Raw genomic sequence first — 21,494 nt, 5'->3', positions numbered from 1 at the left:
AGATTAAGATTACTTTTATACAGATAAAAAGATAAAACCTTTTACCAAAGATACAGATAAAGCTGAAAGCTTTTACAACAACTTTGACAAAAATTACGTTGTTGATCACGTGTTTCTAGAGAGGTCTTTCTTTCTCATTTGTCGGTTATTTTTAAAGTACGGATTAAAAGATTCCTGCTGCTGTAAATACTTCATTGGCCTTCTCTTCTCAGTGACGGAGACCATGAACGGAAGAATTCTTATGCGGATGTTGATGATGCTGATAATGTTAACGGCGGCAGCTGCCGGAGGAGAAGGTGATCGGAAAATGTTACCGGAGAGACGTAATCTTCTTGCCAATGGCCTTGCCGACACTCCACCCATGGGGTTCGTTTTTCTTTTTTATACATCAACACTTTAAGATTTTTTTTTTTTTTTAATTTGTTGATCAAACAATATATTTTAATCAAATCATCTGACAAAGAAATCTCTAGGTAGCTAGCATGCTTAATATTTTATGTACAACTAACTATACAGGAGGAATATAATTTTGTTATTTAAGTTAAAGAAATTGCACCGTAAACTGAGTAATTATGCAAAGACCATGTTAGTTTACAGTTAGTTAATAGTGATTTGGCGTTTAATATTATCAGATGAGATGAATATAATTCCGCAATAGATTTTAATTAGCATTTGAGGATATAATAATGAGAAAGTAGCATTCGAAAGTCTAACATGTGTATCACAAACTAAAATAACAGAAAAGTATTTTTTAATATTACTCAATTTTCAATAAAATTTATATTTAAATACAGACATAAAAATTAAAATTGAGTATTTAGATTTTTTTTTTTTTTAAATTTAATAGAATTAAACAAAATTGGGTATTTAGAAATTTGCCGATAGGAATTAAAAGAAATTTGCCGTTCAAAAAAAAAAAAAAACAAAATTGAGTATTTAGATTTTTATTAAAAAAAAATTAATACTATATGTTATTAGATAAAAACTAAAAGGATTAAACTAAATTAAATTGCACCCAAAAGAAATTTATTAATTTGGTGGCTCTATTGTTCATTAATAATGCAAACAAAATGATTTAACCAACAAATGGCTATTAGTGCAGATCTAACTGTTCATGGTTTTGTTTCAGGTGGAATAGTTGGAATCACTTCAGCTGCAACATCAATGAAACAGTGATCAGAGAAACTGGTGACAAAATCTCTGCTCTTTTATCAAATAATACTTGTTTTAATCTCTGATTAATAATTTAATATGTTTTACAGCTGATGCTCTTGTTTCTACTGGTCTTGCTAAGCTTGGATACAAGTATGTAAATATCGGTATGCAGCTTTATAACCATTCACCATTTTACGTTACTTGTAACTAAAAATCTAACCCGAAAATTCTATCCTTCATGTCATTGTAGATGATTGTTGGGCTGAAAAAACTCGCGATCAAAAGGTTTGCATACTTTTAAATATTTTCTAACAGGTTTTTGTTTATGATGTGCGTAATCTAAACGTGTAGACGATTACAGGGTAACCTTGTGGCTAGAAAATCAACTTTCCCTTCTGGCATCAAGGCTCTTGCTGACTATGTCCATAGCAAAGGTCTTAAGCTCGGTATATATTCCGATTCAGGGTAAGATTTGTGATACCAAAATCTTTTGTTTAAAGTTCAAAATTCAGCATTTTCAGTTATTTGCAAGTTTTTTATTTTTTTTAATTTATTTCTATTTATTAAGTGATTACTATCTAAAACATGTTATGTTACCAAATGACTCGTCATTTATTTAGCTAAAATATCATATTTTAAGCCAGTTTTTGTAAGTTTTAGCCAATTCTGATATTTTGTGATATACTTATTTCTAAAAGAAAGTGTGTGTAAAGAGTTTATTCACTTCCATCACATAAAAACATATAAACGTTTGTTTTTTACCTCTATTTCTGCAGTACCATGACTTGTAGCAAGACGATGCCTGGTTCACTTGGTCACGAGGAACAAGATGCCCAAACGTTCGCTTCATGGGTATGATTTTAGTTGTTTTTCAAAGATACACTTTGGCCCTTTGACTTTTGAGGTCAAACATAAAGTTGGACAGAAAATATATATATATATATATATATATATATAGGTAGAGGATCCTGTAAAAAGTGCTCAAAGTGCTCAAAGTGTGAGAAGTGTATTATAACACTATATATAATACTATATAACACCATATAAACACCGTATAACAATATGTAACACCATATAATACCATATAACACTATGTAACACTATATAACATTTTATAACAAATATAACACTATAGTTTGTCTGATAGCACATCTATAATAGATGTATAGTGTTATATTTGTTATATAATGATATATAGTGTTACATAGTGTTATATGGTATTATATGGTGTTACATATTGTTATACGGTGTTTATATGGTGTTATATAGTATTATATATAGTGTTATAATACACTTCTCACACTTTAGGCCCTTTTTACACTATCCTTACCCTATATATATATATATATATATATATATATATATATATATATAGGGTAGGGATCCTAAGAGAAGTTCACCCTATATGAGAAACTTGAGAAGCATTCTGGACCACACGTTTTTCTAAGCCTTTCGTAATATACACATATGTATAGTTTAAAATTGACTATATACATATATGTATATTGAGTTATACACATATGTATATAGTCAATTTTAAACTATACATATGTGTATATTACGAAAGGCTTAGAAAAATGTGTGGTCCAGAATGCTTCTCAAGTTTCTCAACTAGCATATCACTTCTCACATGATCCTTTTCCTATATATATATATTTGTGGTGTTTGGCTGCAGAAAATTACAAACAATTAACACCTTGTTGTGTAGGGTATCGACTACTTGAAGTACGATAACTGTAACAATGAAGGGATAAAACCAACCGTTCGGTAATTCACCACAACTTCAATGTTCTTCTAACTTCTAACATCATGAACTTAGTTTCTATCTCATTTAATAACATTATATATTCTATTTTAACTAATGCAGATACCCGATAATGACTAGAGCGCTCATGAACACAGGCCGTCCTATCTTTTTCTCACTGTGTGAATGGTAATTTCACTTTTTCAACCATTTACAAAGTTATAGTTAATATTGCATGCTATTAAAACAATAAAACTATTTTTTTTTGTTTAAAAAATGTGGGATAGGGGAGACTTGCATCCTGCTCTTTGGGGTTCCAAAGTTGGAAACAGTTGGAGGACTACAAATGACATTAGCGATACGTGGAGTAGGTAATTTCATATGCACGCTTCATGTTTTTTGCACAGTTATTTTAAGTACATTTATATTGAGTTTTTTTGTTTTTTTATTTTGTTTTTATGCAGCATGATGTATATAGCCGACATGAACGAGTATTATGCAGATTACGCAAGACCTGGTGGTTGGAATGGTTTGTTTCTAGTTCGCTGAATTTGTGAACAATCTTTATAATACCACTTTATACATTGGAAAAAAAACGAACTTTTGTACTCGCAGATCCAGACATGCTTGAGGTTGGAAATGGAGGGATGACAAAAGACGAATACGAAGTCCACTTTAGCATATGGGCTATTTCAAAGGTATAACGCATTGTCACTTATATATGTTCATGTCAAACGCATGAGTTTTGTATTGTGTACACTAATGCTCTCGGGTCATTGCAGGCTCCTCTTCTTATCGGTTGTGATGTTAAAAGTATCACGAATGAGACTCTCCATATCCTTGGAAACAAGGAGGTCATTGCTGTAAACCAAGGTACGCTACTTTGACTTACGAAGTTATTTTTTTCTGGTTTGAAACTCAAAAATCCAAATTCTATTTACGTTTTACTCACAAAACTTTGTGTCATGGAAGTAATCTTCTCTTTGATAGAATCAACTCCTATTTGTGTAGAGTTTTAATTTGTCACCATTTTTGAGATTTGAAAGTCAAATGTTTGACTCGTATAAATGTTTGTTTTGATCATGTGCTTTCATCTCCACAGATAGTCTCGGTGTTCAGGCTAAAAAGGTTAGAAGCGAAGGCGATCTCGAGGTACTTAACTAAACCCTTCTTCAGGTTAACCATATGCTTGTCTTGTTCATCAAGACTAGAGGTTGCAGCAAGGGCGTAGCTTTGTGGGGGGCGGCCGACCCCCTGAACTTTTCGCTCAGTAGTGGAGAGTATGTAGTTTTCGTATAGAAATTTTTGGGTATATACGTTTTTGACCCCCCGGTTTTATAGAAATTTTTGGTATCTACGTTTTCAACCCGGGTCGGAAATCTCAAGCTTCGCCACTGGGTTGCAGTTTCACCCCCTTCAGTTATCAGTCGATCGGGGTTGTATTATCTCAAACAAAACAAAACTTCACTTGTTTTCGCTTGTTTGGCAGGTTTGGGCTGGGCCCCTTTCCAACTACAGGATAGTTGTGCTCCTGGTGAACCGCGGCCCTGTAAGTGCCGAGATCACAGCCCATTGGGACGATATTGGGCTTCCACCGAAAACGGCCGTGGTTACCAGGGATCTTTGGGATGTAAGTCTCACTTGCCTTTAATTATTGCCATTTTAAGTGTCATTGTTAATGTTTTATATTGGATGCAGCAGCACATGGACTGGAAGCAAAGACCTACCGACAGCATGACCGCTATGGTAGCTTCTCATGGTTGCAAGATGTTTGTTTTGAAACCAGTATCTTGACGGACGCTTATGTATGTGGATCCAATGAGTTGCTACTGGCAGCTTATAAATTTACAAGAATAAAATCTTATATTTTATTTAACCAAAACAACAAACTAAACCCAAATCTAAGCGTCGGTTTCCATGTTAGCATGTAATGGTCCATAACGAGACGCTAAAACATTATGTACGTCTCCTACGTGTACATAACGTGCTTAAACCATAGCCATTCTGTCCTAGTTATGATTATGGGTCACTGGTTTCGTCTTACTTTACTTATGAAGCGGTCCAAACGCTTGACCGGTCGCTTCTGCCATACACCTTTAGTTCCAGTCCCAAAATATGTGTGACCAGTAACACACACATTTAAGCACAATTATTTTATTATTAGACGTGTTCTTCAAACATTTAGCCTGTCACGTTCTCCTGTCATCAAAACATGCACGTCCATGTGAATTGCTATTCTTTTGCAGTGGCGGATCCAGGGGTTTCTGGGGGTTCCTAGAAACCCCCTTGGTTTGGGAAATGAAAAAAAAAATTAATGGAAACCTTATACGATTTGGAAAAAGATAGTGAGAATTAGTGAAAATCTACCAAAAGGAACCAGGTAGAAAAAAATCCTGAATCCGCTACTGCTCTTTTGTGGTTCATGCTAAAGGGACGCTCAACAAACATTTGATCTCAGCGTGCAACAACCATTTTCAACAGATGACGCTTAGCAAACTTTTGAAACACTCTTCGACCACCACATTCGAACAAGATCCCTTGGGTTGATTTCATTTCTTTGTTAGTTATTTTTAAAAAACATTATGCGCACCAGTGTTTATTTTTTTTTTCTTTCTGTCAACATTCTATTATAAATTTTGTTGAAAACGGAGTATTGTTTGAAATATACTATATTTTATTTGGTATCGTATGCAATATCCAGTGTCGGTACCGTGCCAATACAATGATGAACAAAAGCCGTTTCGACCAGATAACTTCGGTAACAATGTCGGTATTACTGGAACTGATATTCATATTCGCTTTTATGGTTTTCGATCAATTAAAACACAATTTTATTATGAGTTACGCGAGTTTATTTTTTGGGTTACATCTAACAACTTTTATGTAATGAAACTGTTGCAAATATTTTTTTGAATTGTAAACTACTAGTACATGTATTATAGCGAACCGAGTTGTCAGAATAATATTTTGTGTCGTAAACTATATTGATTGCAAGTACATACCGGTAACAAAATGAACCGAACTGATACAGATCAAATGTCGGTAGTGTCGGTTTACGTGTTTATGGTTTTCATTCAGTGCACATATTTTGTTTCCTGTCAAATATATTTTTTTATAAAACTTCGAATATACCGTTACGACGTGCTTAGTTTTATGCACCGTTTGGATATTAATTTTATTCAAAACCATACCGTCGCAATAAATAGCATAAATTACTCGTTATTAGATATCTAGAAGATGAAACAAGCAAAATCATTCACGATAGATAATAAACTTATATATACCTATATCCTATCAGATATTCTTGTATATTTTATCAAATAATAAACTTATATTTTATTATAGCTATATCCTCTAATATTGCGACACATGGTGCTGCTTAGACGCCTACTTATCTCCTTGTCCACTCGTGTCTCCCCTCACTTGAGCCTAGGGGTGTAAACATGCCCAGAGGCTCGAGAGCTACTCGTTATCGGCTTAGTTAAAAGCTCGAACGAGCCGAGCCTGAGCCCGAGCTCGAGTCTTCATCTCCTTGTCCACTCGCGTCTCCCCTCACTTGAGCCTAGGGGTGTAAACAAGCCCAGAGACTCGAGAGCTACTCATTATCGGCTCAGTTAGAAGCTCGAACGAGCCGAGCCTGAGCCCGAGCTCAAGCCTGCCATACAAATCTCGCGCGAGCCCAAACAAAAATTTAATTTTTTATGTATAGAATATAATAATAATAATGATGATAACATTAGGGAGCCGAGCTTTGGCTTTGTTAAGTGATATTGAAACGAGCTCGAGATGAGCTTTTAACTCGTTTGAGTTGGTTCTCAAAATGACTCGAGCTGAGCTCGAGCTCAAATAGGTAGGCTCAAATTGGTTCGATAAGTTAACTCGTTTTCTTTTTAAATATATATTGATTTTGTTTGCTTATTTCTATCTATAATAGTCACAAACACTTATGAAGGAGGTGCCTTCAACTCATACTCGGTTCAAACATGTATAAGAACCAAATAAGTTGAAACCAAATTGACTTGAATTGTTAACGGGACCATTAATAAACCACCTAGGAATCTTTTAAGAGTTAATTGGTACATTATATATACTAAAAGAATAAAAAATCTCACTCTATATTTAAGTAATAATATTGAAATTTAAGTCAAACTTAGTGGGCAATCATAAACATCAAGTACTAAACACAACGTGGGGGGCTCTAACCTGGATTCTTTCTTTATCATCAACGTGAATCCTACCACCTTTCTTGCATTGCATTCTCTATATATGTCACTCGTCATTTCTTCTTCACCTCAATTCAACACAACCCCATCTAACACTCCATGACGATGATCAATCCGAAACGAGTTTTCACCACATTCGTCTTAGTTTTGACCATCATCGACGCCTCCTCGCTAGCGTTTGATTATGGTGAAGCCGTTGACAAAAGCTTGTTGTTTTTCGAGGCACAAAGGTCTGGCAACTTACCCGGGACTCAACGTGTGAAATGGCGTGGCGATTCCGGTCTATACGATGGGTATCAACAGAAGGTAAGTATCTCACTACTTACTTGTTAACATATTAGATACATCACTTGTGCTATTCGGGTTGTGTACCGAGACATGATGAAGTGTTTGTATGGAATGTAGGTGAACTTGGCTGGAGGTTACTATGATGCTGGTGACCATGTGAAGTTTGGGCTGCCAATGGCATATAGTGTCACAATGCTATCATGGGGAGCCATTGAGTATGGCACAAGTATCATTAATCTTAACCAAATGGGCCATGTTTTGAATGCCATCAAATGGGGTACTGATTACTTCATCAAAGCCCATTCTCAGCCCAATGTTCTTTGGGGACAGGTATATATATATAATTATTATGCTATTTAAGAGTGTTAAGATAATATACTACTTCCTGACATTTTTCAAACTTGTGCAGGTGGGTGATGGTGACTCTGATCACTACTGTTGGGAGCGCGCCGAAGACATGACCACACCACGAACCGCTTATAAATTGGATACTGAGCACCCGGGTTCAGACCTTGCGGGTGAAACCGCTGCTGCTATGGCTGCAGCGGCTATTGCATTCAGGCCTTATAACTCTTCTTACTCGGATTTGCTATTGGTTCATGCTAAACAGGTCGGGACTGGATACTTGAATCGTTTCTAGTTCTTGAATGACTTTGTTGTCATCTTTTGATGTAACTTTTGGCTTTACTTTCACAAACTGCAGCTTTTTTGGTTTGCTGATCGGTTTAGGGGACTTTTCACCGACTCCATCCCGTCTGCGAGAGAGTTTTATACATCATCGGGTTACTATGTAAGTTGATCTATTTAACCCGTTTGACATAAGAAGCATCCCAAATGCGAAACTAACGGTTTGTTATGGTTTGAACTTTGAAGGATGAACTATTGTGGGCTGCAACATGGTTGTACCGGGCAACCAAAGACGAGTCATACTTGAAATACGTAGTGGATAATGCCGCCTCGATGGGCGGCACTGGTTGGGCGGTGAAGGAATTCTCGTGGGATAACAAATACGCCGGCGTCCAGATTCTCCTTTCCAAGGTGTTGATGGATGGATACGGTGGGGCATACACCGCCACACTGAAACAGTATCAAGCTAAAGCCGACTATTTCGCATGCGCTTGCCACCAAAAGAACGCCGGCTACAATGCACCTTTGACTCCTGGTTTGTTGACCGTCTAAAAGACTTTGTTTGACCTTAAAAGTCAAAACTATACTAACATCTTTCAATACAGGTGGCTTGCTATACTTGCACGAGTGGAACAACATGCAATACGCAGCCTCGGCTGCATTCCTGCTAGCCGTATACTCGGACTATCTCTCGGCGGTTAAAACCGTCCTAAAATGTCCTGATGCTAGTGTTCAACCTCAAGAACTCCTCGTGTTTGCTAAATCACAGGCATGTCTCGATTCAATCCATATTAGTTAAATAGTATGTAAACGATGGGTTCATGTAGTTAACGGATGTCGCATGTTATGCAGGCTGATTATATCTTAGGGAAAAATCCCAAGTCAATGAGTTATATGGTCGGGTATGGTCAAAACTACCCGATTCATGTGCACCACAGGGGTGCATCGATTGCGTCCATATCTGTACTCCATTCAGTAGTGGGCTGTGTACAAGGGTTTGACGCATGGTACCACCGCCCAGAGGCTAACCCAAACATTGTTTATGGTGGGCTTGTTGGTGGACCGGACAAATACGACAATTTTGAGGATGATCGATCCAGTTATGAACAAACCGAGCCTACACTATCGGGGACTGCCCCTCTTGTGGGACTTTTCTCTAAGTTACATAGCATCGATACACACTATGCAGCGGGACCCACCCCAACAAAGGGCCAAACCAATTCATGTGAGTAGTAACACACCAAAGTGTCTTGTAGTAATTCTACTAAACGTACGTTTATGCATTCCGGCTCATATGTAATTTGTAACTATTGCAGACTCACATGTCCCTAAGGTGCCGGTAAAACCATACGAAAAAGCTGGTAAGTTTCGACAAACGTTGTGGCAATTTGTACCCATTTACTTATAAATGGGTCGATTTGGGCTGTGCTTTATCTCAAACGGGTCAATTAAAAAATAGCTAACAGGAGAACCGAACCAATTGAACCAGTCAAACGGGTTGAAAGGCAACCAAAGTTTATTTTCGTGCATACAGCCTCTTAAATCATTTTATGAAATATTCAGATTAATATTGTTTGTTTCCATAATCACAATTAACAAAGTAGTTATTCGCAATAAAAAAACGGACAAATAAGGGGTATGTGTATACCATGCGTATGCAAGTCAACACAACTCAACCCGGTTGGTTTTGACCTTAACCAAAATGACTTGTTTCAACCTAAACCCGTTACATACGCCATATTTTTGGTATGTTTGATGTCATTTAATATAGAATATTAGAATTGAAAGAAAACTGACTTAGGTGGTTGTGCTTTTTAATAGGACCGCCGGTGGAGTTCTTTCACACGATAACAGATTCATGGACCGTTGGGGGAATTGGATACTACAGGCACAAGGTGATAATCAAGAACCGGTCAGAAAAACCAATAACCGATTTGAAGTTGGAAATCGAAAACTTATCAGGGGCAATATGGGGATTATCTCCAACTCAAAACAAGAACATATACGAGCTTCCGAAATGGATTAAGGTTATCAAACCTGGTTCCGAGTGCAGTTTCGTGTATGTTCAAGGTGGCCCACAGGCTAAGGTCTCGGTTCAATCCTTCCACTGATCATCACCCCACCATAGTCAAATACATACAATTTCCTGTTTGATAACTGTAACCTACCAGGAAACCTTCTATTTTTTGACATTTAATCTTGAAAATTGTATCTATATACGAGAAATGAGAAACTATTCGCATTCCAGTAAATATATAACACTATTTATTCGCAAACTACTGATAAATATTAAATACACCATAAGCAATCTAATACGGAAAATTAGACTTACGTAACATTTTTAAATAAAATTATGCAAATTTCTTCCTAGTAGGAATTCTACGTAGCACACTAGCGTCCAGCTTACTATAGTTGTTCTGAACCTTTCCTAGTACACTGTATACCATGTTATCGATTTGGTCATCGTACTTCTCGTACACAACAGGCAGAGTGTGAGCAGCCACAAAACCTTAGCAGAAACAAAAATAAACATATGGAAAATTTTATATTAAGCCAAAAGATATATAGATCATTTAATCTAGAAAAATCTTACCTATATAGATTATAGTCAAAAAGTTGCACCAGGTTGCAATAATTGCAGCAGTTAGCAAGCTCCCAACAACCTAAACAAAATTTAAAAAAAAAAAAATATTGATACTAGTGACATGCTCAATATATTAACTATATAATAAATCCAGATTAAAATGTGGCATACGATCGCAAGTTGCTTAATATCTCCTCTAGAACCAACGTGCTGAAGGAAGCCTAAAGCACGGTTAACTTCAGTGCCTATTGTAGTAGAAATGTTCACAAAGAGCTCGTCAGGCAGCTTAAGACGAGGTGGGGCCCTGATAACAAGTAGAGATCATAAGTGACGTGTATTCGTTAATTTCAAAATTTTTTGTTACAGAAGCTTTCTACTATATAAAAGATTGTTAAAATAAAAATAAATAAAAATATACCTTTTCAAGAGGTGTAACCAAATAAACTGGCCAATGATACATACAACAAGACCAAAACAGACAAGAGGAAGAAAATGGTAGTTAAGCCATTCAAAAAGCACCCAAACCGCAGTTGCACCGCATAAGACACTTGCCGATATCTTTTTGTTCCTCCATAAGAGTACATCAGCAGCTGCAAAATGAAGGGAAATTCAATTTTTAGAATATATCTATACTATATTATAATACATATAAGGAGGACAAAAATGTAATATTACATTATTTTAAAACATATGATGCAATCCTTATAAACATATCATTGACTTTTAAACCAACTTCCCCACGATTTTTTACCAGACATAACTTTTTCATACGTTAATATTTTTTTTAAACACCTACACCATAAAAAAGCATTTTATTCTCTTTTATTTAAGTATGTTATTGCTATACTTTTTTTATATTTAAAAAAATTAAAATGTTACGTGATTACCAGTGTCTGTCTTCCCGCGGCCCGCATCGCGCGGGCACCGTTCTAGTGTGTGCATGTGTGTTATCATGATCAAGTTCAAAGATAATGATGAGATAAACATTACATTTGCCACCCCCTAAAATATTGTACACCGGCTTCTGTCTCCCAAACAGCTTGTTAATCTGAGCAGTTACAGAGGGTGGTGATTTCTCCTCCGAAAAAAATGAACCGGAGCTGTGACTTTGATGCTTATCGGAAAGTGTATCCATGATGTTGTTTATTAGATTTTCAGGTGTTATACCCTCTGGCATGGCTCCTGCGGTTGGAAAGATGAGTAATGTTATTATCAGTTTTAACAAAAGTTATCTAATATAAATTGTCATTTCCTTGTAACTATCATATCAACTATAGTGCATAATTGCATATGTCAAGAGTATTAATCTTTATTATCAGATACATTATAACTAAAGCTCAATGAATCCCATATCTAGTAGCTAAATCCAATGTCACTGTGTATGGTGTATGTAGTATATACACAGATATTAATGCGTATCTTGGTTTTAAAAAGTGCGCGTTATGGCCAGAGGTGTTCGGATATTCCGCCCCAGGGCCTTGAGGCGGCACTTCATGTACGTCTAGATCAAAATTAAGGTGGAGGTCCAAAGGCGGTTGATATGTACAAATAGCAAAAGAGATTGAGATTGTAAATGGTTTACTGGATAAAAAAGTTTACTAGGTAACTGCCATTTCTGTCCCTGTGGTTTGTCCAGTTATGCCAATCCAGGCCAAATTTCAAATTTGTACCATTTCCGCCCCTGACATTCTTGAAACATTCCACTTCCGTCCAAAAAACTAACGTCTCTTAAAACATGTTGGCATGATTGGACAAACCACAGGGACGGAACTGATATAACAGACGTTAGTTTTTTTGGACGGAACCGGCATGCTTCAAGAATGTCAGGAACAAAAATGATACAAATTTGAAATTTGGTCTGGACTAATATAACCATAGGGATGAAAATGGCAATTAACTCAATTTGGCTGTACAACTTGTATCTAAAGAATTTCCATCTAGGGGTATGAAAAAGAGAACTACTTTTCGGATTTTAAACAGTTGACTTTTAAGTCAAAATCAGGTTCAAAAAGCTTCCTCCCCTTAAAAGAAAAAATTATATAAAAAAGGAACAAACTTTCTACAACCCAAAAATAAAAAAGTAGCAGGGATGAACTGTGAGGTGAATCACTTTTTAATTTTTAATTATCAAATATATTCAAAAAAAGCTTACAAAATCGAAGATGTCCCATGAACACTTGTGCTAAATAATCCAACTTCAACTGAATTTTTCGGGAATTAAAAAAAACAACTAAAATATGTAAGTAATAAAAGCCAATCCAAATAGGTGTTGGATCAATTTCAACATCTTGAAATTCTTTGAAGTAATAGATCCATTTGTGTTAAGATGAGTAACAAAACCCCAATTTAATTTAATTGCATAATAAAGCCATACACAAATTCTACAGAGAGATATAAGAAAGAGTAAATTACTTTTTTTTTTTTTTTTCAGTAAGAGTGTTTTTGTGGTTTTAACCACTTGACTACAAAATCAAAATGTTTAACGTCCAGCATTGGCGAAGTATAGAAGGGGCGGGGGGCGCCCGACTCCCCGAACTTTTCGCTCAGTAGTGTTATATATGTAGTTTTCGTATAGAAATTTTTGGGTATATACGTTTTCGACCCCCTGGTTCTATAGAAATTTTTTGGTATATACGTTTTCGACCCCCGTCATTCGGGTCAAGCTTCGCCATTGACGCCCAGAGTCCCTAGCCATTTATTTTATAACGTTTTGAGTCCAATTTTGTTCGTTTTATAACGGTTTGAGTCCAATTTTGTTAAAAAAAAAAATTGACTCAAAGGGTTAAAATTTGGACTCAAAAGAGCTCAAATGGTTTTAAAAAAAAGCGTCTAGGGACACATGGCGGTAAACATTTTGATTTTGGACTTAAATGATTAAAACCAGTAAAACACAAGCGGTTGAAGTTAGGCTGGAGGGTGTGGGATAAAGCCACTAGGGGCTTTATCACGCCACGTCAGATCCACGTCAACGCCACGTCATGGAATAAAGCCCCTTTAACTTGCATGGTATGGTATAAAACCACCTATTAAACAAAATTAAAAAAAAAAATATTGGGTGAAATGATGTGTGCCCCACCTGCACACACCTTCTTCCTCGTTACCACGGTGGCGGATGAACCATGGTGCCTGGCGCCCCTCCGGCTATCGGAGGTGAGGTGGCAGGGGTGACGCCCTCCACACCTTCCAGCCTTATATAGGACAGAAAGGATGTGTGTGTGAGAGAGAGAGATACCAGGTTTACCGTCCGATGATGAGGGAGATTGTGAAAGGTTGATTCAAAAGTTTAGAAAGTGGTGAGACAGATGATACCAAACTACCTTACATAAGTTAGAATATTATATTGAGTGATTTCAAGTTTAACGGATGAGCGCCATAAGTAATACGACAGCGTTTCATTTCACCATTGTGGTCCATGCCATGCGTTATCCTATGATATCTTACACCACCCATTTAGCCAATGTCACTATTTTCATTTAATATTTTGATGTGCATTCATTCAAAAACATTAATGCTATATATATGTTTTAGGCCACCTGGTATACTCTAACATTGATAGGTGTTAATCCTAGTTGGCATCCGTTAACACCTGTTAAACCGCTCCTGAAGAGTGTTAAGAGGCAGTAAAAACTTCACATGTTAAGAAGTTAACTAGGAGAGAGAGTGGGGGAATCAAGCATTCCAAAATTTGCATACACACAACATGCTATATATATATGTATTTTAATTAATTTTAAGGGGCGTTAATGGGGTTAAACCATTTCCTTGGTGTGCGGTGAAGTGAAAGATGGTCAAGTAGGTGATGTGATGCCTACGTGTAGTTAAGGAACATGAAAGTATACCACATAGCCTTATCTATACCAAACACAAATACATTTTACAAGTTATGAAAAAAAATTCTTTAATGCATCTAAAATAAGTCCCCCGTGTTGCGGTGCAGGCGTAAAACCGTGACAAATAGCACCAATGTCACAGTACCGTCAGCAACCACCAACACTTAAGTTGCGGTGTGTTAATACGGATAAATTAGACCGAAACGTAAAATATAGAAAATAATAACTAAGTCGATTTAGGATATGCGTGTTACGACGAACCTATCAAACGGGAAAAAAATAGGCAACATAAAAACGTTGAACCACACACGCACATTATCTTAGTTGACTTGCAAATATAAGAACAAAGCGTAAAAAAAAACATAAAAACGATGAACCACACACGAACATTACGCCGCGTTAACTCGCAAAATTTAGAACAAAACGTAAAACGAAAATTTTGCGAGATATGAAACATATAGGGGCCAAAGTTGAAAGTGAAAAAATTGTATAGTTAAATTGTAAAAATAAAAAACTTTTGACTTAAAAGAAAAAAATCAAAGTAGTGTTGGGTTAAAAGTGTAACATTCATATATTTTTTTAAAAACCCCCCTAAACATATTATACAACTTCTTTAAGTGTTGCTAATTTATAATAGGTAAATTAGTCTTTCAAACCTAATTACACTATAATCATATCATCTTAATTACACTTTAATCTCTCATCTTTAACATAAGTATAGAAAATTAGTTAATAGTTATACGTTATTTCCTTATAACAAAACTAACTACCCTCATGATTTTTAAATGGTCATAATTTTTTTGTATGTTAACATTTTTTAGTTAATTGCCAAAATCGTCCCTGAGGTTTGAGCACGTTTGCCATTTTCGTCTAAAATGACACTTTTGTACCAAATTGCCCCCAACGTTTGTAACTTTTTGTCATTTTCATCCAAACCACTGACTTAGTTTATTTTTTCTGTTAAGTCGAGGATATTTGGATGAAACTGACAAATATAAAACCACAGGACGATTTTGGCAATTTACTCAAGCCCTTTTTAATTTATTTTAGAGTAAACTTCCGTTTTGCTCCCTGTGGTTTGGTCACTTTAACGATTTTGCCCCAAACCCTTAAAAATAACCATTTTCCTCCAATAGTTTGCTATGGTTTTTCCATTTTGCTCCTTGCGGGGAGCAAAACGGAAAAACGGACAATTTGGATGGAGTTAGAGGCGGGGAGCAAAATGGAAAAACCATAGCAAACTATTGGAGGAAAATGACTATTTTTAAAGGTTTGGGGCAAAACCGTTAAAGTGATTAAACCACAGGGAGCAAAACGGAAGTTTACTCTTTCTTTTATTTAATTATTTTTGTTACATATATAATAAAAAAGAATATACATAGAGTTTTTAGAAAAAAAAATAATTGTTTTGTCACATAATTTTTATAAATTTTCAACTCAGATTATTTTTTCTGTTAAGATGAAGGATGTTTTAAATTTTATAAATTAAGACATAAATTAATTTACAGCTTCTTTATATAAATCAGTTTTATAAAGAGAAAACGTCATTGTTGTGCAACACATAACAATCAATTACAACTTTTAGTATTTATCAGTTGTAGAGATAGAAAAAAGTTGTAAAACGTTACATATTTTTTAAATGTGTTGAGCACCTAGGAAATATGTTGGTAGAAATAAAATATTTATTTAATTAAGATTATGAGGGTAACTAACTAATACTTATTCTGAGTGGCTTGAGTAAAGAAACTTTTGGTTCATAGCATTATAATTACAATTTGATGGGTAATTTTAAGGTTGAGTAACGATACGTTGTTTGATAGAGGGGCGGGGGGAGGCACTGGCTTCTTTTTTCCTTAGGAGCGAATTTAAAAGAGTAGAAGACGAATTACAAACTTGGTACATATGATAACATTTTTTTATTTGACCTTTTTCAATAAGGTCACCACTCACCAGCATTTTAGTTTTATAAAATTTAGAGGTTTAAGTATATTTTATTTTTATAAAACTGATCTATATAAAAGATTAGAAATTAATTTCTGTCTTAGTTTATGAACATCTTTCGCCTTAATAGAAAAATTAACTTAGTTAGTGGTTGGATGAAAATTTATAAAAATTATGTGACAAAGCTATTATTTTTTTCATATAAAATTGCATGTATATTCTTTTTTATTATATATGTAACAAAATTAATTAAATAAAAAAATTAAAAGAGTTTGAGTAAATTGCCAAAATCGTCCCTGTGGTTTTATATTTGCCAGTTTCATCCAAATATCCTCAACTTAACAGAAAAAATAAACTAAGTTAGTGGTTTGGATGAAAATGACAAAAAGTTACAAACGTTGGGGGTAATTTGGTACAAAAGTGTCATTTTGGACGAAAATGGTAAACCTGCCCAAACCTCAGGGACGATTTTGGTAATTAACTCAACATTTTTAAAAAAAATTACATCATAAAAACGAGTATCTTATTCTCTTTAACTTGAGTATAGTATTGCTATAGTTTTTTTTAATTAAAAAAATTGATATCTTATTTGATTAACAATGTCTAAGGGTGGGCAATGACTGAAACTTTAACCGAAAACAGACGAAACCGAACCGAAATCAACCAAAAACTAAATTGACTGAAAACCGATTAACCAATACTCAAATTAACCAAAGTTAACCGAACCCAACCATTCATATTTTCATATATTTTTAGCTGTTATACCTTCGGTTCATGTATTTCATGTTTAAACTCCCATTTCATATATTTATACCTCAGTTTCATTATTTATAAGCAAAAGTTTTAGCTCAAGTTTAGTTTTGCCTATTAATCGAAATTAAACGAATAAAACCAAAACCCATCAATCCAACCGAATAAACAAAACCAATTAGTTAATAAAAATAGACTAATCGATGATTTCGATTTCAGTTGAGGATAATAACCAAACCAACTGAAGAATGCACACTCTGACAGTGTTTATGTTTCCCGCCGCATCGCACGAGCACCCTTCTAATATTCTTAATATGATTACAACTAGATAATCTGATTACAAAAACTTACAGCAGTTAATCTGATTACAACTAGGTAAAAAATAAAATGAACTTAGAAATTAAACTTTAGCATTATTTGATCATAAAAATGACTGATTTATTATATATATTCATTCAATTGCCAAAATGAAACAATGGGTGTAAATAAGATGAGACATTCACTCAAAGTTTGTTTTGTTGAAAGTTCAAACCTAGCAAAGTTTAAACCCATCACAAACTCGAGCCTAAATTGAAGTTCATTTAATAAATAAGCTCGAGTCCAAGTTTCACATAAGTTATAAGTCGCAAAGATGTGTTCCGGCGTTTCATCACCGTACCACCACCTATTGCATTTGATGTCCGTGATACCAATCCCACGTTGCAACAAGCCCTCTTTCGACGCTACTCTACCCAACATGGCCCTCCAAAGTAGATAATTACATTTGAGAGGGGGCCATAGGCGATGGAGGTGTTGTTAGTTTACTTGTATATTCTTTTAGCTGTTCATAAAAACCTCACAGGGGGCCATAGTAGAATGAATTGGTGTTAGTTTGGTAAGAAAATGAAATGGAACAAAATTGGCTTTCATTTAGGTTACTAAAATAAAACATAAAACCTGACAAGATATTACATAATATGTGAAGCTAGTTTCCAATCTCATCTCATCAAAAACTATAAAACAAAATCATAGATTAAACCAAACAAAAACAATACAAGAAGTCTGCTGCTACATACACTTCCATTCTCAATTGTCACTGAAAGCGAAATCTTCCATGTATCATATGTTGTCATGCTTAGAATGCCAAATTAACGACGGCCTCTGCCACGGCCACGGCCACCGCCACGGCCTCTTCCGCCACCCCTACCACCGCCAAACCTATCACCTCTTCCGCCGCCCCTACCACCACCAAAACCTCTTCCGCCACCCCTACCGCGTCCAGACCCTCCATCACCGCCTTTTTGCCTAGCTTCCTCTACTGTTATAGTGCCGCCACTAACCTGAGATCCACTAAGGTCAAGAGCTTTACTGAAGGCCTTATCGTCAGTAAAATCTATGAAAGCAACCCTGAAGAAACAAAGCATTTAAAAACTTAATTTATTTATTACAACAAATATCAATATACACATATTTTAACTTTTATATATCAAAAAACATACCCTTTAGGACCACCAGATTCAAAATCTTTAGGAAGAGACATCCTTGAAATCTCTCCACATTTCCCAAAGTGCTCCTCAAGGCTACTCCTAACCTGTGCAACATACCAAAAAATGTTATTAAATAATAAAATTAGAAGCATATAACTAAATAACTTGTGGGGTTATGAAATGTAAAATGTAAAATGTAAAACATACATCTTCAAAGCCGTCGTCGGTACCAAATCCCCTTACAAATACAGTTCGTACTTGAGATTGTCCACTCTTTTGAGACGACCTATCATTGCTACATCATGAAATATCCGATCGTCAATTCAAATGTCAGTTTTTAATCAATTGTAACATCTTAATAAGAAAGAATCATTACCCAGGAGTGTAAGCACCCTTTTCCTTTGCTAAATCAAGCCTCACAGCACGTTCGAGTAATAATTCATTATTGAGCTCAAGGGCCTGCAAATAGAATTACGCCTGTTAGTTATATAAAATATATGGTAATTTAATTGAGAAAAATAAAGTAAAGAGATTAAAATAAACCTTTTGAGCTGCTTCAGGGGTGGTAAATTCAACATGTCCATAACCTGCAAATCGACCATCTCTAACAGCAAGACGGACCTCAAAAACTTCACCGGCGTCTTTGAAGAATTCAACTCTGCAAGGTAATTAATTAGTTGTCGAAAACGGTCAAAAACGGTATAGTTGCTAAACTCATAAACAAGATGCACATACAAATCCTTTTCTTCAACCGAGAAACTTAGATTGCCCACAAACAAAGTTTTGGATCCTGTTGCTGGAGCTTGAGGCTGCCATGTGTAACATTTATTAGTGATACAACCATACACATTAAAAAAAAATCAAAACATATATGAACACAACACTAACCGCTTTTGTTGCTGACGGAGTATCATTGGTTTTCTTTGTGGTTTTAGGTTCCTCATCCTCTTCGGAACCATCATCTTCTTCGTCTGAGCCCTCGGAGCCCTCGGAGTCCTCGTCATCATCACCGCTCCCCTCTTCTGCAGCACCCTTCTGTAGATAAACATTTATAAGTAACTTAAGTACTTATGTTTATGATTATGATTAAAACCTTAAAGCGGACACAAAAGCTCACGCACTTCTTCGGAATAGTCACTGTCCTCACTGTCTGAATCAGCTTCATTTTCAGCTGCAACATCATCATTCTTTGGTTCCTCCTACAAAAAATACAGCATAGACAAAACACTATGTTAAAACTAGTCTAAATTGGCTTTGTAGAAATACATTTAATACATCTATATGTATTTATTCACATGTATTATTATTATTATTGTTGTATATACACGTAAAAAGATTATACCCAAGCCTGCAAACGAACAGATCATTCGACTGTTCAGCGGGAAGTTTGTCTGTGTTCGTTCGTTTATTAAACAAACGAACACAAACAAAGGCCACGTTCATTCATTTATGTTTGTGGAAGTTAGGTAACGTGTCGGCGTAATATATATTCTATTCATGAACGTTTGTTTGTGTCCATTTGTGCTCATGAACATTAGTTTGTGCTCATTTGTGTTCATCAACGTTCGTTTTAGTTCGTTGCCTAAAATTAACAAACGCAAACGAACACGAACAAGTTCATTTCCTTAACAGACGAACACCAACAAAAAATCCTGTTTGGTAAGAGATCATGAACACTTCGTGAACACATATATTTCTTAATAAACGAACACGAACAAGATCTTGTTAGTGTTCGTTAGGTTAGTTTGCAGCCCTAAAATTAATTACAACTATATGTATCTATTCATTCACATGTATTATTAATTAATTATATTATATATACACGAAAATAGATTATACCTTCACTTCTTCTTCTTCTTCTACTACTTCTTCTTCCTGTTTCTTCTTGTTTTTCTTCTTTTGAGCTTTGGTCTTTTTCTCAATAACACCACCGTTGACTATCTTCTGCTTCTTACCGTTGACCGCTTTCTTCTCAACAATCTCCTCTGCATCTCTTTTACCTATAAATTCCAAATACAAGTATAAATACTCAATTGTACAGAATATTTAATTCAACCTACAAAAGTACTACAAAATATAGATATATATTAACAGTTAACTACCGTTTTTGTTCGGCTGTTCTGCAGCAGCTGCAGGAGTTGAAACAGCCTGAAACGAAACGAAATTGAAACAGAACATGTTAAAGACATACGAAGTAACAATTGAAAACTTGAAATAAGGTTGTTAGTTGTTACCTTGGAGGCGGACTTCTTGGCTGATTTAGGCATGTTGAAGAATCAAACAGGAGTGATGAAATTAGGGTTGTTGAGAGGAGGCTGCAACAAAAACCCTAAATTAGGGTTTTACAGAAGAAGTAGGCTGGGAGAATGGGGGCGTTGATGCATATATAGTGATAATCTGAAGATATTTATGTCTTACGCCGTTAATTTTAGGTCTAGGTTTTGTTTAACGGTAGGTCTTTTCTGTTTGTGCGACGTCACGGCGAAGATCAAAATACATTTGTGTTTAACTAGTAGTTTCCCCGCCCGTATTCGGGGCGATGGCCGAATAATTCTCAATCAATTAAAAAAAATACTACGATAATTTTGCTAGGAAAAAAACTAAAACGATGATAAGACCGTAATTTTCAGCTCAGGGCAAAACTGTAATTTTCAGTACTAATGAGCAAGTGTTTGGTAGCTCCTTGACACCGAAAAAAATAAAACGAAGTCAACCAATTAAAAAAACTTTTTTAGTTTTGCTAAAAAAACTAAAACGATCGGAAAGCGTAATTTTGAACTGAGGGCGAAATCATATTTTTCATTCAGGGATAAAATCGTAAATTAAATGGACCAATAGTGAGTCGCAGGCAGCTGCCGGCATGACTGTAATTTTCCTTGGGGGCAA

At 35.5% G+C, this 21,494-nt stretch overlaps 4 protein-coding genes across 10 annotated transcripts; 2 read left to right on the top strand and 2 right to left on the bottom strand.

Moving 5' to 3' along the window:
* LOC110922858 (alpha-galactosidase 1) lies at positions 1–4,920 on the top strand. 2 transcript variants are annotated; one of them, XM_022167058.2, is made up of 15 exons: positions 1–366; positions 1,130–1,188; positions 1,263–1,319; positions 1,406–1,440; positions 1,517–1,620; positions 1,932–2,007; positions 2,864–2,922; positions 3,023–3,088; positions 3,187–3,270; positions 3,364–3,428; positions 3,515–3,597; positions 3,682–3,772; positions 4,002–4,051; positions 4,389–4,529; positions 4,598–4,920. In XM_022167058.2, the coding sequence occupies exons 1-15, from the start codon at positions 224–226 to the stop codon at positions 4,691–4,693; spliced, it is 1,209 nt and encodes a 402-aa protein (XP_022022750.1). In that variant the 5' UTR covers positions 1–223; the 3' UTR covers positions 4,694–4,920. The 2 variants fall into 2 exon arrangements, with proteins under 2 accessions (XP_022022750.1, XP_022022751.1); XM_022167059.2 differs by having other exon boundaries at positions 2–366; positions 4,601–4,918.
* A 2,286-nt stretch (positions 4,921–7,206) lies between these two features.
* Positions 7,207–10,289, top strand: LOC110921079 (endoglucanase 5). Its single transcript, XM_022165345.2, has 9 exons — positions 7,207–7,428; positions 7,528–7,740; positions 7,820–8,020; positions 8,114–8,200; positions 8,284–8,572; positions 8,643–8,806; positions 8,890–9,262; positions 9,354–9,398; positions 9,859–10,289. Exons 1-9 carry the CDS (start codon positions 7,222–7,224, stop codon positions 10,146–10,148), a joined length of 1,869 nt encoding a protein of 622 aa, XP_022021037.1. The 5' UTR covers positions 7,207–7,221; the 3' UTR covers positions 10,149–10,289.
* On the bottom strand, positions 10,255–14,000 carry LOC110921080 (reticulon-like protein B8). Of its 5 annotated transcripts, none has more exons than XM_022165347.2 (7): positions 13,854–13,965; positions 12,774–12,822; positions 11,612–11,803; positions 11,040–11,211; positions 10,793–10,925; positions 10,631–10,700; positions 10,255–10,546 (listed from the first exon to the last, which is right to left on the bottom strand). In XM_022165347.2, the coding sequence occupies exons 3-7, from the start codon at positions 11,796–11,798 to the stop codon at positions 10,389–10,391; spliced, it is 720 nt and encodes a 239-aa protein (XP_022021039.1). In that variant the 5' UTR covers positions 11,799–11,803; positions 12,774–12,822; positions 13,854–13,965; the 3' UTR covers positions 10,255–10,388. The 5 variants fall into 5 exon arrangements, with proteins under 5 accessions (XP_022021039.1, XP_035842646.1, XP_035842647.1 ...); XM_035986753.1 differs by having other exon boundaries at positions 13,698–13,963; XM_035986754.1 differs by having other exon boundaries at positions 12,774–12,851; positions 13,854–13,963.
* A 4,030-nt stretch (positions 14,001–18,030) lies between these two features.
* On the bottom strand, positions 18,031–20,997 carry LOC110920781 (nucleolin 1). Of its 2 annotated transcripts, none has more exons than XM_022164977.2 (11): positions 20,843–20,997; positions 20,711–20,756; positions 20,448–20,608; positions 19,730–19,807; positions 19,497–19,643; positions 19,344–19,417; positions 19,152–19,266; positions 18,985–19,067; positions 18,816–18,903; positions 18,621–18,712; positions 18,031–18,528 (listed from the first exon to the last, which is right to left on the bottom strand). In XM_022164977.2, exons 1-11 carry the CDS (start codon positions 20,873–20,875, stop codon positions 18,270–18,272), a joined length of 1,176 nt encoding a protein of 391 aa, XP_022020669.1. In that variant the 5' UTR covers positions 20,876–20,997; the 3' UTR covers positions 18,031–18,269. The 2 variants fall into 2 exon arrangements, with proteins under 2 accessions (XP_022020669.1, XP_022020670.1); XM_022164978.2 differs by having other exon boundaries at positions 19,497–19,640.
* Positions 20,998–21,494: the final 497 nt, after the last annotated feature.

The sequence above is a fragment of the Helianthus annuus genome, chromosome 17 (genome assembly GCF_002127325.2).
Source record: "Helianthus annuus cultivar XRQ/B chromosome 17, HanXRQr2.0-SUNRISE, whole genome shotgun sequence".
Taxonomy (NCBI): domain Eukaryota; kingdom Viridiplantae; phylum Streptophyta; class Magnoliopsida; order Asterales; family Asteraceae; genus Helianthus; species Helianthus annuus.
Note: the sequence above shows the minus strand (reverse complement) of the source record. Positions and strands in the feature narration are given on the sequence as shown.